Genomic DNA, 18,252 nt, shown 5'->3' with positions numbered 1-18,252 from the left:
GTTGTGTCCCGTTCTGTTGTGTCCCGTTCTGTTGTGTCCCGTCCTGTTGTGTCCCGTTCAGTTGTGTCCTGTTCTGTTGTGTCCTGTCCTGTTGTGTCCCGTTCTGTTGTGTCCCGTTCTGTTGTGTCCTGTTCAGTTGTGTCCCGTTCTGTTGTGTCCCGTTCTGTTGTGTCCTGTTCTGTTGTGTCCCGTTCTGTTGTGTCCTGTCCTGTTGTGTCCCGTTCAGTTGTGTCCCGTTCTGTTGTGTCCTGTTCTGTTGTGTCCCGTTGTGTCCTGTTCAGTTGTGTCCCGTTCTGTTGTGTCCCGTTCTGTTGTGTCCCGTTGTGTCCTGTTCAGTTGTGTCCCGTTCTGTTGTGTCCTGTTCTGTTGTGTCCTGTCCTGTTGTGTCCCGTTCTGTTGTGTCCTGTTGTGTCCTGTTCTGATGTGTCCTGTTCTGTTATGTCCTGTTCTGTTATGTCCTGTTCTGTTGTGTCCTGTCCTGTTGTGTCCTGTTGTGTCCTGTTCTGATGTGTCCTGTCCTGGAAATTACATATCAAGCATGTAATGCAGTGACACCCACTCAGTCCAATTGGCTGCTGAGTCAATGTTTACTTTAGGGGCATCACTCAGTTATGAAATACTTGTAAGACTTTGTTCAGCACATTGTGTTCCCTTTTATTTCAAAATGGATGAATATTGTTTTTGAATGTAAACCATGTTCTGTTGATAAACAGAACCATGTTCATTTCAGATATCTTTTAATTGTTTGCAGTCCCCCTCAACAGGCATTTCCACTCTAACCTTCTCTAATGGTTTCTGTTTATTGTGTATTATTTTCTTCCACAATATTCAACACTCTCCTCTTCAGTGTGAAGTGAATTATGTGAAAGCCAACGCTCCCACAGAGGCAGCACGACCAGCAACAGAATGGTATGTTTCATGTTCTCATGGTGTGTGTTCTTGCACACATATAAACACATGAATGCATACACAGTGTGTACACATATCCATTGCTTGAAGGTCCCCACACAGTCCTGAAACAATGGGCGAAGACAAGCCTGAGATTGTAAGCATTCTTATCAAAAGCATGTTGTGCTGCAGTGGGACCCTTTGTCTTGTTTATGGGACTTTCAGGATGTGTTTTACAATCCAATCAAACCCTGCTGCAATTGATGGATATGCTAGCCTGGGACATAATCTAAACATGTGTGCAAAGAGTTTGACAAAGTCCAGGCACAAGCCTCCAATCATATCCTGGTTATAGAGAGAGCCTGAGTGGAGCTCTCAAGTGTCGAGATGTTCTGTGAGGAGACGAGAATAGCAAAAACAAATGTGCAAAGTGCCAGCTCTATTCTTTTAGTTTTCGCCTGCGATAGTATCTGTAATGCACACGACCACGTCATCACTGCAGGTTGCCCGTTATGAAACAAGGCCACAGTGTTGTGATGGAACCTCAATGTGCACTAAATGTGATGGTGTGCATGGTGTCCAAGGCTGATTGTTCTTTCCCATCTGAAACAATGCAGTGGAAAGAGTGTGTCGGAGCAGGAAAGGGTGCCAGCCAAGCCTCCAGTCAACATAGAAGAGATCAGAGCCGAGATCAGAGCCGAGCTCAAGGCAAAGATTGAGGAGGAGTCGTATAATAAAGGGTGAGGCCGTCTCTCCTCATCCTTAACTACACGCACACTCTGTATGAAGACATTGTTGCTTCTCATCATAAACCACCACATTTATGGGACTCCTCAGTTATGTTGTTCTTGCTGTGCGGGTGTATATAATGTTTAGTATATAGAGAATGAATTCCACATTGTACGTTACTGCCTGATGATAGGACGTCAATATTAATACTGTACATTCTTAGATCTTGCTTGTTAATGTGAACATTTCAAATGCAGCTTACAAGAAGGACTGAAGCAAAGCAAAGTTCTCCAGGAGGAGGAAGACGCTGCAGAGAAATTGCTGGAATCGAAAAATAAAGATGAAGAGAGCGGAAAGAAGAGAAGGACAAGCAGGTAAACTGAACCTGTTGCTGTAAAAAGAAGAAGGACATATTCCTGTCTTCATACTTGATACAACAACAACAACAACAACACTATATTGGCTGCCACTGACTTAATGGCCATAAACATTGTAAATTATAGACACAAAGTCTTTATGTAGCTCTACATAGCTTGCATATTATTATCCACCAATGGTCAAATATACAAGAAAAATAAAAGGGTGAACTTAAATTTGAAGGAGTAAACTGCCATATACATTATTAACAAATACATAATCAAATGTTCCCATCCTTTGAATGTAGAAATCATTCTCATCATCTCAACATTCAATACATGGTTTTCTTTGATGATTTTGTGTATTTGCTGCAGTAAATGTTTAAACTGTTATCAACAATGAACACATCTGATGTTAACTGTACGAGGTCATTATCTCCACAGGAGGATGGAGGAGGTTCTGGTTCTTCTTGGTCGGTTTTGTCCCAAGATTCCCCTGAGTCGACGACTTCTCTGGATCGCCCTGACACTGTTTGTGGTGATGTGTCTGGTTATCAGTATTTTTACATTCTTCAGTGACTACTACAACAGACGAGAGGACACGTAAGCAGAGACGGACTTTAGTGCGATGCAAGAGGAACATCTTTGGACTGAGTGTAGCAGAACAACCAAAGAACCCAGTCGCCCTCTGCCAGTTGACCATATCACCACACTCGGACTCACTTGAATCCATCACCCTGACTCTCGAGGGCCAAAGACGTTTTGGGAGGCTTAATGGATAATGTTGCCTTTTTTATAGTTAACAGTTCATTTTTATTAAGTTATAATGTTTGTTTGGATTTAAAAAATTGACAGATTGCTTGCTGCAGTAAGAAAAAAAAAAAAAAAAAAAAAAATATATATATATATATATATACATATATATATATATATATATATATATATATATATATATATATATATATATATATATATATATATGCTTATTTTGGTTTGGGTACTTTTTTATAATAAATATGGCCTTTTCCTAAAAGCTCTAATGTTATAAGCGTAATCTCTCAGGTCCAATAGATAATAAAGCCCCTAAGAGATTTCAACTAATATTTAAAAATATAGAATATAAAGGAATGTTTTGTTTAATTTGTATTATGTTTATTTAAATACTTTCAAATAGAAGCACATTCCAAAGTAGTTATGTTGCAGTCGATGGTTCTTGTTTGTGCCATTTTGTCTTCAGAGCACTGAAAGATTTGTTCTTTTATGAGATGCACTGATTAGACGGCATGAGGCTTATTTGTATCTTCTTTGCACATGTGTGCCTACCTTTTGTTGTTAGTTTTTGTTTGTAGATTTGAGGATCTGCCACTTCACCTTTAAATAAAGGTGCCTGAAAAGATATTGCAGTTGTTTCTACTGAGAAATATAAGATGCGAGTCGGTTGGTGCTATATTCTCTCTTCTAACATACTAACATCTAACTGTGGAAACAAGTTACACATTGACATACATTTTCAAATTGTATGATGAGTGTGTTGCTTAAATACACATTCAGCAGTTTTGGAGCATCATTATTATTCATTTGGAGTCAGGTTTCTGGCCTCCTTGTACATTTTAATTTAATATTCACTCTCTTACATCTCTGTTTTTGTTCATTACCAGCTCCTGAGTTGTAAATACAATAAGTAAATGTAGCTGCTGGCTGTGACTGAGCATTTATCCTGCAGGCAACATAGTGCTATCGATCTAACTAAAGCTAAATATATAATTTTCTGGCTCACCAACATGACTGTTCTCACTTTCCAACACATCAACATTCTCATTGGAGGAGCTCAATGAACCCCAAACACAATCAAACACCTTAAGAGAAGTTAAATCTCTGCCCTTTTCCGTTGCCGCTGATCGGTCATTTATTATGCCCTCATTGACGCCTCACATCGGACACAAACACTGCTGCGTGTTCGTCAGCTCTGCGTCATTTCCTGCCGTCAGGTCGTGTGGAGATGTTTTTGTGGAAGTGGGATGTAGTCGTGTGCCAAAAACTCATCAGAGGATACCAGAGATCATGAGCATGTTCATGATTGAGTAATTCCCCATGGGAGGAAATCATTTGGACAGGGTGCCCAGTGTCAGACGTCAGTGCATATCGCCTATAGGAGGACATACCACTCGTATTACAAGTTGTATTTTCACAAGGGCAATTAACTACATTTTGCAGTGCATTTCTGGAGCTTTATCGCCTGTTGGCATATTTATTTTATCTCTTTGTCTCCTGGGCCCTGCTCCGAGAACATATGATGGCTCTTGATGTGGCCCTGGAGCAGTACTTCCCTCTTCCTTTTCCGCTACTTTCTGGTAATGACCAAGTCCACACGCCCCAGTGAACAGGATCAACCCTATTTAACCCTGTCATTTGGCTCACAGGCACATAAACCTCACTTGCCATCGCTCTGCTTTCATCCGACTTAACTCTGACCAGTCTTAATATGATCTGGCTTTGCATCACATCGCTGTTGTCAATTACTCCAGTCATCTCTGATCAAAATATTGAAACAAGCCGCATCAGAGGTAAGTGAATCCAGCAGTTTTGATATTTATTAATTTGTAAAATAAAATAATTTTTTGGTTCAAATAAAATGTCTGGAGATAAATGTAAATGTAACTCCTTCTCTGAAAAGTACCTAAATCTAAAAATGTTTTGTGTGCCGTTTCCAGTTTTCCCAGCAGAAAACCAAAGTATTGCTGGAGTTTTCCAGGTTAGTGGCTTAAATGGCCTCAACCAGTCTCAGTACACCTTCAATGCCTCTGATGCTCGGAGGCTCTGCTCATCTCTCGGAGTGAACATTGCCTCAAAAGCACAAGTACGGGAAGCTCTCACTCGAGGTTTAGAAACGTGCAGGTAAGACCAGAGAAGAAAAGATCCTCTCAGTCATCTCAGTGGAGTGTAATGAAAAGTCCCTGATATTGTGTTATGTTTGGAATTTATTCAGGTTTGGATGGATTGATGAACATTTTGCAGTAATCCCCCGCATCAAGGCCCTTTCTAATTGTGGCCAAAACCGTAAAGGCTTGGTGACATGGCGAGCGCCTGTTACACGAAAATTTGATGTGTTTTGCTTCAATGAATCAGGTAGGACCTTTTTTATATACATCTTTTGTCAAGTACTTTACGCTACACATAAAGAGGCAGTACGTTATGGAAGATATCGTGTAAGCTTTTCTTAACACTGTCAAAGGTTTTTGTTCTGTAAATAAAACATATATATCAGAAGGTATTACCTCAGATTAGTATAAGTGAATAGTAACAATTAATGTATTTACATTTTGACTAAATTTGGATATAGCCGCATTTATTGTATTTGCAACAGAATTCTTTTTTTGCTCCAAATTCACGAGAAATACATTTAAGACTAAAATTGTGGATATCATAAAAGGCTTGTTTAAACCTCTGCAATTGTGATTTGTTTATTTGACTGAATAGATAAACTAAATATGTACCATTCCTAAATGCCTGCATGAGTTATCAAGCTGTACAAGGACTTCACTTTCATAACATAGTTGTCAATGGGAGACGAAAATCATTTTTGATGAACGACCATTTAATGGCTTGCGCTTTATATAACAGGTATCTAATCTCTCATGGCCTTTATGCACATGCACAGATGCTGCGACACAATTGAAGGATGCAACAACTGAGAGCCTTTTGAACAGGAGGGATTACTCTAAAGCAGCAAGTCCCACCCGGACCACACACGTGTCTTCCTCCTCCTCTCGTCCTTCTTCCTCCTCAACTTCTAAAACCATTGACAGTGAGGCACAACCAGCCCGGTTTGTTGGCCGTGCACAAAGCTCTGCTGGAGGTATGAGAATTTTATTCACAAGGGAATTCATTCTGTGGAGGAACGATTTGTCATATTCAATTCATACTGCTCAGAAAATATAGTATAACAAGTAAAAACATACAAGTAAACACTACAAAGAAACATATTTGGCGTGACTTGTTTCTCATGACTGATGTCTTTTCCCTTTCATGTTTTTCCAGTGAAGGCGATACTCATCACCTCAATGTGTGCCCTTCTCCTTACTGCAATAATCCTCCTTGCATACGTAAAAATGTAGGTGGTTTTCTATATTTAAACAGATTTGTTGTGGTTAAATGTTGCTATATAAAGAAGTACATGAATGAATCAGCTAAGAGGTAATTGGTTCTTCGTGGGCTCTGTATCGCACTACTCAATAACGCTTCACTGTATAACAGCACTGAAGAGCTGTGGATAAACTGATAACACGCACATTCCAGGTACTGCTTATTACATCATGGTGGTTCTTATTACCTCTAGAAGAGCATCATGTGATGTGTTTCTCTCTCTGTGAAAAGGAGGAGGAGTCGTGCTCTGAGCTCTGACGTGAAGCAGCAGCAAGAACACATCCAGACAGAAGAATGGATATGTGTGAAGGACATAAAGGAAACCAATGAAACTGCTCTGGAAGATGAGAGGATAGAAGTGGATGATGACAATGCAAGATAAACAACGTTCTGATGTGATTACATGGACTACTGAATAATATTATTTTTTAAAGACGAACACGGCAATTGTTTTGTTTGAAAGAAATGTAACAGAATGGCCATGAAGAGCTTTTATTTTGTGAGTGCGTGTTAGTATTTACATTCATGTGATGTTATTACATGTTGCAGTTTAGCCATTAGATGGCAATGTTTGCATTCCAATAATCATTGTGAAGACTGAAGACCTTTTATTCTTTTGCCATACAGTATACTGCTTCAGATGATGAGCATTGATGTAAATGCAACATTTCTACAACAATTTAAAACATTTCTTAAAAAGTAATTTGTCGTTATGAACTTGTGTGTTTCCCTAAGCTTAAATATATATCGATATCTTTCCAAACCTCTTTAAAACATGCCACAGTATTTAAGGGAGAGACAGAGGAAATGTACCAGACATAGTTTGTTATCAGAGTCGTCTCTCACATTGTGTTACGCTCTCTCAACCATAAGTGTTCTTGTGTCTGATGTACAGTATATACAGTAACTGTTTCTAACTGTTTCTATGACATACCCCCATTCACAAAATGGAGTGTAAGGTACAGTTGTTTATACATTGTGGATTTGTGTAATCACAAGCGATTAAATGTGTCTCCCACATCTGGCCCTCGACAGCTTTTCTCTAAACCTTTGAGAAACAAAGTGCCATCAGTCATCCAAAGCATTCGTTTTCACTTTACCAAACGCCTTATCAACTTGGGACCAGCTATGCTTTGCTTTTTAATTGACAGGATATTGTATTTTTCATTTAATCATCACTGGCACTTTTCAAACTTAAGGTAAATGTTGTTTACTGAGAGCTCAACATGCTTGTCGAATACGAGGTCCATATTATTCAGACCGGGAATTCATAGCTTCAGACATCACTGCGCCGACTATGAAGCTGAGTTCATTGCACAGTGTCTCGTGTCTGTAGCCCATGCGGATCTGGGCAACATTGGTCCGACGGATATCGTTCCCTTCAGGTCCGTCTTTCAGATAGTTCACTCCTAAGAAGTGCCTCTTATACTGTAGACAAACAACATAATTAGGTATTTAGAAACGGATGGAAATGTAAGGGAAGATTCTGCAGACCAAATGGTGTCAGTACCTCGTCAGACAGTCCACTTTGCAGCACACTGTTTCTGGCTATTTCACACACATCACAGGTGCTGAGCTTCCACAGCTGGGCTGCGATAGCGTACTCTTCCATCAGTGGTTCCTACAAGCAGGACACAAGCAATGGATCGTTATTTACATTGCAGAACTAACCCCATTTAAAGCACACTGCAATACTATGTTTATAGAAATGTACACTAATATTCTGGCATCGTGAACTGGAAAGACTAAATGTCCTGTGTCTGGGTCTGGGTTTACCTTGGTGTAGTGGAACTGCATGGGGTCATCTGTGGACAGGGACACACACAGGCCTTTGTGCAGAAACTCTGGGAGAGGATTCTTGGAGTATTCCAGGAACAGGCTGTTGTTGCTAAGTGGAGACATTGCAATTGGCACCTGGGCCAGGTAGTACAGGTACTGCAGCACAGGGCTCTGAGGGAAGTTTAAAAAGATGCCGCTCTCACAGTCAGACAAACAATAACTAAAAGCATTACTGAATGGAGCACATGTAGTACTGTTTGATTACTATTACTGTTTGATGTACATTGTTTTGATGCACAAGTAATGAATGTGTTGTTAAATATAACATTCTTTTCCAGCTTCCCAATAATGAACACAACCTGATGTAATATCAGTATGTGTATGCCTTAATCCACATCAACACGTAGATAGAGTGAGATACAGTTGGATTATTGCAATTATAGTGAGCATGTTTGTCACAATATTGGATTTGATTTAGTTTGTTTCCTGTTTTATTTTGAATTTCCCTGCTTCTTGTGTCCAGTGTTCCCTTCCCTTCCTGCCTTTGTATTTTTTCCAGCCTTTGTGATTGTCTGCCCCAACCCCTGATCGAATCCTCCTGTGTCTAATCACCTGCACCTCCCTCGTGTATTTGAACTCTGTGTTCCCCCGTCTCGGTGTTGGTTTGTCTGCTATGTTCCTTGCTATGGTATGTGCTATGGACCCTGCTATGGTATGTGCTATGGACCCTGCTATGGTTTGTGCTATGGACCCTGCTATGGTATGTGCTATGGACCCTGCTATGTTCCCTATGGTCCCTGCTATGTTCTCTATGGTATGTGCTATGGACCCTGCTATGGTATGTGCTATGGACCCTGCTATGGTATGTGCTATGGACCCTGCTATGGTATGTGCTATGGACCCTGCTATGGTTTGTGCTATGGACCCTGCTATGGTATGTGCTATGGACCCTGATATGTTCCCTATGGTCCCTGCTATGTTCTCTATGGTATGTGCTATGTTCCAGGCTATGGTCTGTGTTATGGACCCTGCTATGTTCTCTATGGTCTGTGCTATGGACCCTGCTATGGTCCCTGCTATGTTCTCTATGGTCTGTGCTATGGACCCTGCTATGTTCCCTATGGTCCCTGCTATGTTCTCTATGGTCTGTGCTATGGTCCCTGCTATGTTCTCTATGGTCTGTGCTATGGACCCTGCTATGTTCCCTATGGTCCCTGCTATGTTCTCTATGGTCTGTGCTATGGTCCCTGCTATGTTCCATATGGTCTGTGCTATGTTAGCTGTATGTATTACTTTTGATACATACTCTTTGATCATTTTAAATTCTGCAAACAGCATCTGTATTCATGAAGTACCTTCTTCAAGTTAAGTCCATGTGAGATGTTGTCCGATGTGAGAAAGGCAGAGACCAAGTGAGTGATTGATCCAGCTTCTCCACAATGAGGACGTAACTGGAAGGTGCTCAGGCCACGCTCTCTACAGATGACACAAAAGGACAATCAATATACGAGCAAAATCTGTTCATCCTTGTATGCACCCTACTGAGAATATGTATAGATATCAGCTTCGCTGCATATCGAGATGTCCGAGTTACGCTCATCAGCTATGAGTGTGCAGTAGTTCAGTACTTGAACTTTGATACTTTAATATCGGACACAATATTAAAAAGGCAAACATTTTCCTCCATCAATCTCCCAGCAAAGCAGTTTCCTTTAATGAAGAAGTATGTTTTGAAGAGGCAAGAAGACATTGTCACTTACTTTCTGAGGTTGTTAAGGACCATGATGTTTGCATACATGTGGAAGATGTAGTAGCTGTATGGAGGGTTGTCATCTGCAGTCCATTGCTCTGGCTTTGGGCTCCTGAAGGAGAACATGTGATCGCTGTGCTTGGACTCATCGTCTACGCTGTCAAACCCTGACACCTGCGCAAAAAATGGTCATTGGGATGGCACCAAGGGAAATATTAAATAATCATGTCACAAATATTAGTTTTTTCTTTTCTTCAACTTCTAATGCTTTATTATATGTTATATTGTAATATTGCTTAATTTGTTCCAACAAATTAATAATCATGTCCTTGAATTAGTTACTCTTACCTTCACATTTCTTACTTCATCTCCTCAAGGTAACACCTACTTAAACCCCCGTTTAGCATTATGTTTTGGTGCTTTTAATGGTTTTATGTGAAGCACTTTGAATTGCCTTGTTGTTGAAATGGGCTATACAAATACACTTGCCTAAAAAGACAAATAATCATATATTGTCATTCATTATCAGTTTATACACCATCCTCCGCTTATGGGTGCCCATGGAGGAGTTACAAATGTTGACAAATACATTGAAACACTTATCATCTTACAACTGCATTATAAATCAATTATGTGTGTTTATATAGGCGCATAAATGCCAGGGGGGTTAAAGGAAAGTATTAGCTCCCACAAAGAAATATCAGTGATTAGGTTATATAAAAACATTAAAAAGTAAACATATAAATTAGAAACATGGGCATAGTCAATAATTTAAAGGTATGTCAAGTTGTTTTTTTTAACTCCTAAAACCTGATGTGCTCTGTTGGTTTTAGTATGAGGGACTCTAAATTATACAATATCTTACATATTTGAGGAAAACATGAAGTTGTTTGTGCTTCTGTGGGTTAACAGTGGCCTCAAATATAGGAAGGAATATGTTCTCCAGCATCTTGGCAAAATTAGGTACCAGTTTCTTTGTCTTGAAAATATCACTGAAACACATACAAACAATGTCTTATACTTTTAGGACATTTACAACTTCACAATTTAAGAAATTATGTTAAATTAGAAGCCCAATAATATTTCTTAACCCTGTAGCACTCACTATATTCTGGGCACTTGAATGATCCACCTCATGTTTGGAGAGTGTACTTTGTGCTGAATAAACCACTTAGACAGACTGTCCCACTCCTCTGGAGAGCGTCCATAGATGGAGAGGCGAGGCTCTGCATGCTGGTACTTACTCTCCTCCAGGTCATGGGCCACTTCCTAATGAAGAAGAGAAGTAGAGTGCACTAAGCTGTCTCTGTAAAGGTTCTGACTTACAGAGTATGATGACTTTATGATACCTTTATGATGCGAGCAAAATACTCTCCATTCATCAGGTTGTCTGTTTTCAGGAAGATTTCTCGAAGTTCACTCGCTCCCACTGGATTATACTTTGCATTGAACTTATCAAACCGGTGGAAGGTGTGTCTCCCCTGTAAAGTTTATAAATTACAAAGCATAATTGTGAAGTTAGAATGATCGGTAATTAAAAAGTACTAATGAATACTGGTATTTACCTGTACTAGAAGCGAAAGTGTCACAAATTAGAGGAAGAGAGTGAAGGAATTGAGAATTAAAAAAAAATGTAATTCCCATAATAGTTTTGTCTCGACAGGAACACAATAAACAGTTTTCACCACATTCTGACAAAATTGAGAGTTTACAATGTTGCTCCTCATTTCAAAACATGGTGTCATTTTCTACTTGTCTTACAGCATGTACATCCAGAGAGTCCACGGTAAGGTCATAGGGGTCCTTATTGAGACTGTGGAAAACCTGCTGCAGTGTCATCTTTTGTCCAGCCTTTTCCAACACCACACGGTCAGCATCAGTCTTATATGTTTCCTGAATGAAGGTCAGCAGGTGTTTCTGAGACATGCAGGCCGCTGCATGAATATGCGTGTCCACCTGAGAGAAAGAAACAATGTCCATGTTCAGTCTCCTGGACAACTTCAGGGTCCAACACACACAAGGAAGTTTCCTTTTCTTTTTTTTTACAAATAGTTCAATTTATGGCAGAATTGAGAACATGTTTTTACAGAGGAAGTCTGTGGGATACGATATTGTATTATACACCAAAGTCTAACCTTCCTAACATTGTAGAAATCTCTGTGAGGCACACTTTTCAATTCCTTTAGCTCAGCCATCTCATTGAGCATCTCATGGAGGTAAAACTTTGAACTTAAGAAATTTAGTCGTCTGTGACAGTATGTCTTCCTGAAAATCAGAGTGGTGGATGAGATATTAGAGTGGACCTCAGATTAGTAAGTGTAACTTCATACACAACCAGTTTTACAACGAGGGCTATGTATTCAACCTGCATAGCTGTTGTGTCTTTTTGTTTTGTCAACTTACGTTGGTCCATCTGCAATCATTGCCAGCACATGAGCGAAGTCTATGGCAAAGGTCTCTATGTCTGGGTAAGGAAGGTCATGGGGCTTGTTTCCTCTTAGAGCCTCGGCATTATCATATACATGCACTATCCCATCCTTCATCTTCAGTTCATAGTTTAGATTCTCAGGGATGTTCTGAATGCTGTAGGGATCTTCTCCATCTGTTGGACATGGACACATGTCTGGAGACCACAACATTGTTCTGTTACTGTCATTTAAACCAGAATAAAACATCAGTGAGTTTATCAATTACTATAATGTGTATACACTCCAAACCTGGAAGAACCTCATCATCTTCGCTCCATCTCGTGTTCTCAGCACTGCGGAGGAACTGGGCTGTGGTTCTGCAGGATCTATGGTAGGCTAGCTTTGAGTATTTCTCACGAATAAGCAGAGCCTTAAACAGACTTTTGGCTGCCTGTTCATAGTCCTCCACTGTGATCTAAATGGGGAATGGATGTGATACATTTTGTGCAATTATGCCACGCTTTTTAACATTGTGTTAGCATGACAATATAAGATGGGAGTAGTGAATGTACTCAATGTAGAGCTGCAAAAGCATTAATTAATTTACGGTACTTACTCCAGCACAGTAATCACCACTAATAGTGACCCTCTGGTATTCGGGGCAGTTGTCTGGCTCTGATGAGCAGGTGGAGCTGGGGGACAGGTATGGCGTGACCACCACGGACCGTGTACAATCTGTATTCACGGCGATCTGCAGGGACATGGACTGGGAACGAATCATCTTCAGGCTTTTCTTCCTGCAAAATCAGCAATACTATTAATATAAGCTAACGTTTCATTTAGGACATTGATCTGACTGATGACAACATCCTTTTTGATTTGGTGCCAAACCAATAGCATGGCCTACCTTTTGGTACTCTCCTCTGAATGTTGCTCTGCCAGCTCCTTCAGCAGTTCATGCTCCTTGGCTTGCTGGAGGCCAATTGGGCAGTCCTCAGGCACGCTGAACAAGGATAAGGCATCCTTGCTGTCTTCTTCCTTTAGCGCTGATGCATACAGTTTCTCCGCTAACAGTTGTGTCTTCTCTTCTGCTTTACTCAGAGTTACCTTTGGGAATTGACGAGGCATGTCTGCAAGAAGGTAAAGGTTTCAGGATAATGACTGGTGACATGGTGACATGTAATCAAATAGGTTCCAAAGAGGACCTGCCCTCTTTATCAGATATGTACTTGCTCTGACTAGTTTTCATTTTGTAAACAAGTAAATCTACCTGTGTCAGGGTTGTAGGACATTCATGAACTAACTGCTGCACAGCATCACCACCTGGAGAGCTCTGTGTGTATTGTTCATGCCTGATTACTTTTAAACACTTCTCAAAAGCTAAGTGAAAACCAGAAAAGAATCACCTCTTGTGGTGCCACAAATAAACCAGCACACAAGATGCATAGGTCGTCAATACAACATCCAATGCCTTTTTCTTTTCAAGAAATGTTGTCTATATAAAGCAACAAGTCACTTAGATTTTGAAAGGTGGTGCTATGACAATTATTATTATCAGCAAATGACTGTAATGGGATACTGAAATGACAACCTGAGCTAGTCCTGTAGAATATCATATTTTTAAGTTGAAAGCATTTTGAATTAGAGATAACTTGTGTCAGATATTATTCAATTCTCCTGATTCCTGACCTTGGGAGGAATGCAAATCCCCTGAGCTATATTCTTGACATGTCACTTTATAGGGGCAGTCACTTTCACCCCTTAACGAAAATAATGAGAGACTTATTTTTACTACAGTATATAATGCTGGATACACTCCATCTGTTTACAGCCATGCTCACCCACTGTATGTCAAACAAAGAACTGTCTATTTCTGCAAGCAGATAACCTGAGTGATCAGATGGTGTCTTTCTGATATCCTGATACAGGATACAGTTCTGCTCATTGGAGTGCTGAGGCAACAATAGAGAAAGGCTGTGCTGCATAATGGTGCCATATAAGCCAATGTTCTGCTCTGCCAGGGTGCTTCCAGGAAGCTTATCATTCCTGACACACAACACTATCTTGACAACAGCTGTGAGCATCACCGGAGCTTCATGGCACCACGTGCACACCGTGCAAAGGGATTCTCATAAAGCTGTATTGATCCGGAGATGATGGCCTAATAAATTATTAATTGTCCACTTAAATCCACTGAAATAACTGAAATGTATTTCTCTTTTTCTCACAGTCAGGAGTACAAGCACGGACGCACACGCGCGCACACACACAGCAAATTGGAGTTGAAACAGTCATATCGTAACAGCCTGCAAATCCTGGGAAATAAAACTAACGTTGCCCTGAAAATAGTAATAACTTATTCCGTTTTTCCATCAAAGGTACCGATGACTGAAATTCACCAAAACATGAATAAAAAAACTATTGTCTATTGTCTAAGGATAAACTGTTGACCTAAACACACTTTCTTGAATTCATTCCGCGGCTATCGTTACTAAAGCTAGTCTAATATATGATATAATAATATTGTAGCTACATCATTATGTAGTTTAGCTCGTTGAGTTATACAACGGTGACTAAACCATCCTAGACGGTGAACTGCAATATTGAACGTTACGCGTTAAGAAAAGTAAGTATGGCTCGTTTCCATCCAACCAGCGCACTAATTTAGATATTGTACAACAACGTAACTTAACGTCCACGTGACGCTAACACGTGACACGTAGTGTCGCTACTGGTGTTACTGACCTGTATCATGCACGCTACACGTGTTTGGGTTCATATTCGTGCTGAGGTGCGGCCGCTGGTGAGTTCATATTCATAATTAATTAAGGATGTAATTTCACCATTTAGAGAACAGACGGTATTTAGCGTTGCCAATGACAACCAGGGTCAAGAACTCGTGGCTGGAAAATGTCGTTATTCAGAAAAACGTTTTGAGCTTTTTTCTTCTTTTTTTAAAAACATTATTTAACAATGACTAGCGTACACTTCTGATATTTTGTACGTACTTTTGTTGTATTCAGTTCCTTGCATCAAGTCAAAATTACATAACAATTTCTTCATAATTAGTGTTGAGCTAGTTAACTAATTCAGGTTTTTGGCGAACTGAATGAACCAAAGTGAGGTCATAGAGTCAGAGCTACTCAACGCCCAGCAGAGACTCATCTCCTCCACACATGCTCTGATGTTTCTGCTGACCAACATATGTCTGTTGAACATGTTGACTTTATTTGATATGGACATCACAGTGGTATTATAATGGTAACATACATTTATGCACAAGAACTAGATGCACTGTGTTTGTAGCAAAACGCTAATTTACAACACCTCTCCACAGGATGCTTTTATTTAATTTTTTTATATCAAGAAAATAAGAAAATACATCCACAAATACATACACAGATACATACACAAAGTGTGTTTACGGGAGTGTTATGTGTGAGAACAATGTTGTTTCTCTTTTAGCCATAATTTAATACCTCCATTCCTTGCTAAATAGCAGATGGAGATGCGACTTACAATCATGTTACATTCCTACACCGTAGACACAGCTACAGGGAGCAATTCACATGGACTAGGGTGGGGATTCAACCGCCAACCCCTGAATGATTTTGTCATGTATTCAATTTATATGCATTTCATCATTTCTGCACTTACCTTCAGTGCTGCTCATAGCCATGTCTGTAGGTGTTGTCATCTCAAGTGAAGCCCCGTACAGATTCAGTGGTACCTTAAGGTTTTCTGTCTGTATCTATCTGGGTCAGACTCAGTCAATATATGAGCCTACGGTGGCAAACAATTATAGTTTTGTTTTTATGACTGCCCATCTCTCTATTTTAAGGAGTCATGGCCTTATGTTGATCTAATCCCTAAACCATGTCCAAACTGGCTGTCAACAAAGACTGCCTCACTCCGAGACTCAGACACAAACACACAAACAATGTGTGACTGACACACGGCACATTGGGCACACCTAGAGAGGAAGTGAGAAAAAGAGATCCCTCACTACTTCTGTGTCAGAGGCATCACAACGAGGTCGTCGTCACAGTTGTCTTTTTCATTCAGTAAATCACAACCTGCTAGATTATTTTCTTAAAAGTACCCCATGCAGGCAGTCTGAGAACAATCCAAGTGCTTTCCCATTGATCTTGGTGCTTTCGCTTATTAGCACTGTTTTTATCTGACATTCATTTTTTTTGCTTAACACGATACATAATTAATCAGTGGTGTCCTGTTAAGAGTCACTCTAAAAACAAAGAATTGCCCTCAGAAGGCATTTTTCTTACGTACACTCAGATTATAACTAACATTTGTGTGATAGCAAAGATAACTGACCCCATTGCCCATTTGTTATATGTACATGATGCAGAGCTACTTAGCGCATTTTATTTATTTGTATATTATTATTATATTATTTGCCCAGATATTTATAACAGAGAGACTGATCATTTATGTCAATGATGAGAACACTCCTGTAGCAGTCAGTGTGGTAAAATAACCTTAATAGGGTATGGTTCTGGTGCTGTTTATCAGCATAATAATAATAATAATAATAATAATTAGCCTAATCTCACCATGCCCTGGATCAGTTTTTTTTTTTTTCCATGTCTGCTTGTGATAAACCATGTTCCCCAACGTATAACAACAATATGGCTTTGAGTCAACAGATGCTGCAAATGCTGCATGCTGGAATTCCAACAGGTACCTGCTGAGTCTCTCCCCACCACTGCAGGGTGATCAATCAATCCTTAAATGATGAAATACCCTTCCATCTATATTGAGGACTCTCCAACTCAGCACCCCAACAACACAGTAGATACAAGTTTGTATTCAGCACAGTAGTCTGTGTCTTATTGATCAACGTATCTGGTTTAGGAAACATTCGATGAAATGGCTGAGTAACCGAGTTATACAGTGTTGCTTTGCTGAAAGCATTATTTGACGCTATTATGGGAAACATCCTAATGGTGCTCACTCTGTGCTAATGTGAGGGTGTGCCCTTGTGTTTGTGAGTCTGTTTAAATGCACTGAAAATGTGGAAATGTGAAGCTGACTTTAAATCATAATTTTCCCCCATTACTGTGATAATCCCATAGGAGGCCGTTACCTGACCACTCACAGTCCCATCTCAGACCCAGATTTCTATATTCTGCTCTTTATCTTGTCTGTTTTGTTTTTTCTCACACAAGTCTCTGCCGTTAATGGCTGACCCCAAGTTGTCCCTTTGACAACATCATATCTGAGAGAGAGGTCAACAACACAAGAGAAACACATTTACAATACAGAGAGACAGTGATGAGCAAGGGAGAGTAAAGAAACTGCTTTAAAAGAGGCGTGTCTTTCTCAGTGGCCACGGCCTGGAGAAGAGTAATAGATAAAGGAAGTGCCCTCATCCACGAATGCAAAACAACTTCCCAATAGCTGGATACATTTCCAGTACGTCTAGATGCAATGTTTTTTGGAGACACGTTTTGGGGTTTTTGATGGATACACAGTTACCACACACAGAATAACAAAACTGCATGTAAACCAAGATGTTTTTTCAAAGGCGATTTGAAGACATAGAAGAGTACTGTAAGTGATGTTTGCATCTAATCCCGCCTCACCCCTGGTTATAGACTACTAATATATAAAATAAGTGCACTCACCTCCTCGGGCTCTGCTGTCTCTGAAGTTTGGAGAAGTGGATAGACACCTAAGTCATGCTGCGCTCGTGTTATGGCTAGAGTATATGACATCTCATCCACTACCCTGCAGTGCTCATCATTCCATCCTTAACTCTTTCAGTACCGCAGCAGAGTGCAAGGACATCAGAATAAAAGCAGATGTCAGCCATCATGGTCATTTGCACCATTTCAACTACTTTTTCCGCAATATTATTGGATGTTGGAATTATGCTCAAAATGGGTCAACATGTACAATCCCAGGATTTTCCTGTTCTCCCCCTTCTTTCTTAAGAGACTAATCATGTTCTTTTGTGTATGTCTTGTTCATTTGCAGGACATTTAGCTGACATGAGCAGACAAGCAACGGCAATGTAAGGATGCTCTTTTGATGAGATAAGCAACACGTAACTGTTTTCACTTGGAAGACTAAATTGTTTCAAAGCTTGAAACCCCTGCTCTTGCTTCTGTCTCTTTAATTACAGTCCCTCCAAGACGATTACAGCACATTCACTCGGATTTACCCCACCAGTGTA

General features: G+C 40.1%; 3 protein-coding genes across 3 annotated transcripts in view; 2 read left to right on the top strand and 1 right to left on the bottom strand.

Moving 5' to 3' along the window:
• mrvi1 (murine retrovirus integration site 1 homolog) overlaps positions 1 to 2,824 on the top strand; it is a 42,383-nt gene extending 39,559 nt beyond the window's left edge. Inside the window, exons 32-35 of the mRNA XM_034563417.1 lie at positions 848 to 909; positions 1,506 to 1,628; positions 1,875 to 1,991; positions 2,418 to 2,824. Of these exons, the coding sequence (XP_034419308.1) occupies positions 848 to 909; positions 1,506 to 1,628; positions 1,875 to 1,991; positions 2,418 to 2,580 (465 nt within the window). The 3' untranslated portion in view covers positions 2,581 to 2,824. The remainder of the gene's footprint in view (positions 1 to 847; positions 910 to 1,505; positions 1,629 to 1,874; positions 1,992 to 2,417) is intronic.
• Positions 2,825 to 4,368: 1,544 nt separating this feature from the next.
• On the top strand, positions 4,369 to 7,136 carry lyve1a (lymphatic vessel endothelial hyaluronic receptor 1a). Its single transcript, XM_034529660.1, has 6 exons — positions 4,369 to 4,537; positions 4,685 to 4,868; positions 4,960 to 5,099; positions 5,632 to 5,829; positions 6,012 to 6,084; positions 6,348 to 7,136. Exons 1-6 carry the CDS (start codon positions 4,456 to 4,458, stop codon positions 6,496 to 6,498), a joined length of 828 nt encoding a protein of 275 aa, XP_034385551.1. The 5' UTR covers positions 4,369 to 4,455; the 3' UTR covers positions 6,499 to 7,136.
• A 231-nt stretch (positions 7,137 to 7,367) lies between these two features.
• ampd3a (adenosine monophosphate deaminase 3a) lies at positions 7,368 to 17,423 on the bottom strand. The gene is made up of 15 exons (XM_034529659.1): positions 17,411 to 17,423; positions 12,961 to 13,183; positions 12,670 to 12,850; positions 12,363 to 12,528; positions 12,049 to 12,268; positions 11,781 to 11,910; positions 11,407 to 11,601; positions 10,995 to 11,126; positions 10,751 to 10,914; positions 10,511 to 10,637; positions 9,656 to 9,819; positions 9,251 to 9,371; positions 7,893 to 8,066; positions 7,627 to 7,737; positions 7,368 to 7,544 (listed from the first exon to the last, which is right to left on the bottom strand). Exons 2-15 carry the CDS (start codon positions 13,179 to 13,181, stop codon positions 7,368 to 7,370), a joined length of 2,283 nt encoding a protein of 760 aa, XP_034385550.1. The 5' UTR covers positions 13,182 to 13,183; positions 17,411 to 17,423.
• Between the last annotated feature and the right edge of the window lie 829 nt (positions 17,424 to 18,252).

Source organism: Cyclopterus lumpus, chromosome 3, assembly GCF_009769545.1.
Source record: "Cyclopterus lumpus isolate fCycLum1 chromosome 3, fCycLum1.pri, whole genome shotgun sequence".
NCBI lineage: Eukaryota > Metazoa > Chordata > Actinopteri > Perciformes > Cyclopteridae > Cyclopterus > Cyclopterus lumpus.
This window is presented reverse-complemented; position numbering and strand designations above follow the sequence as displayed.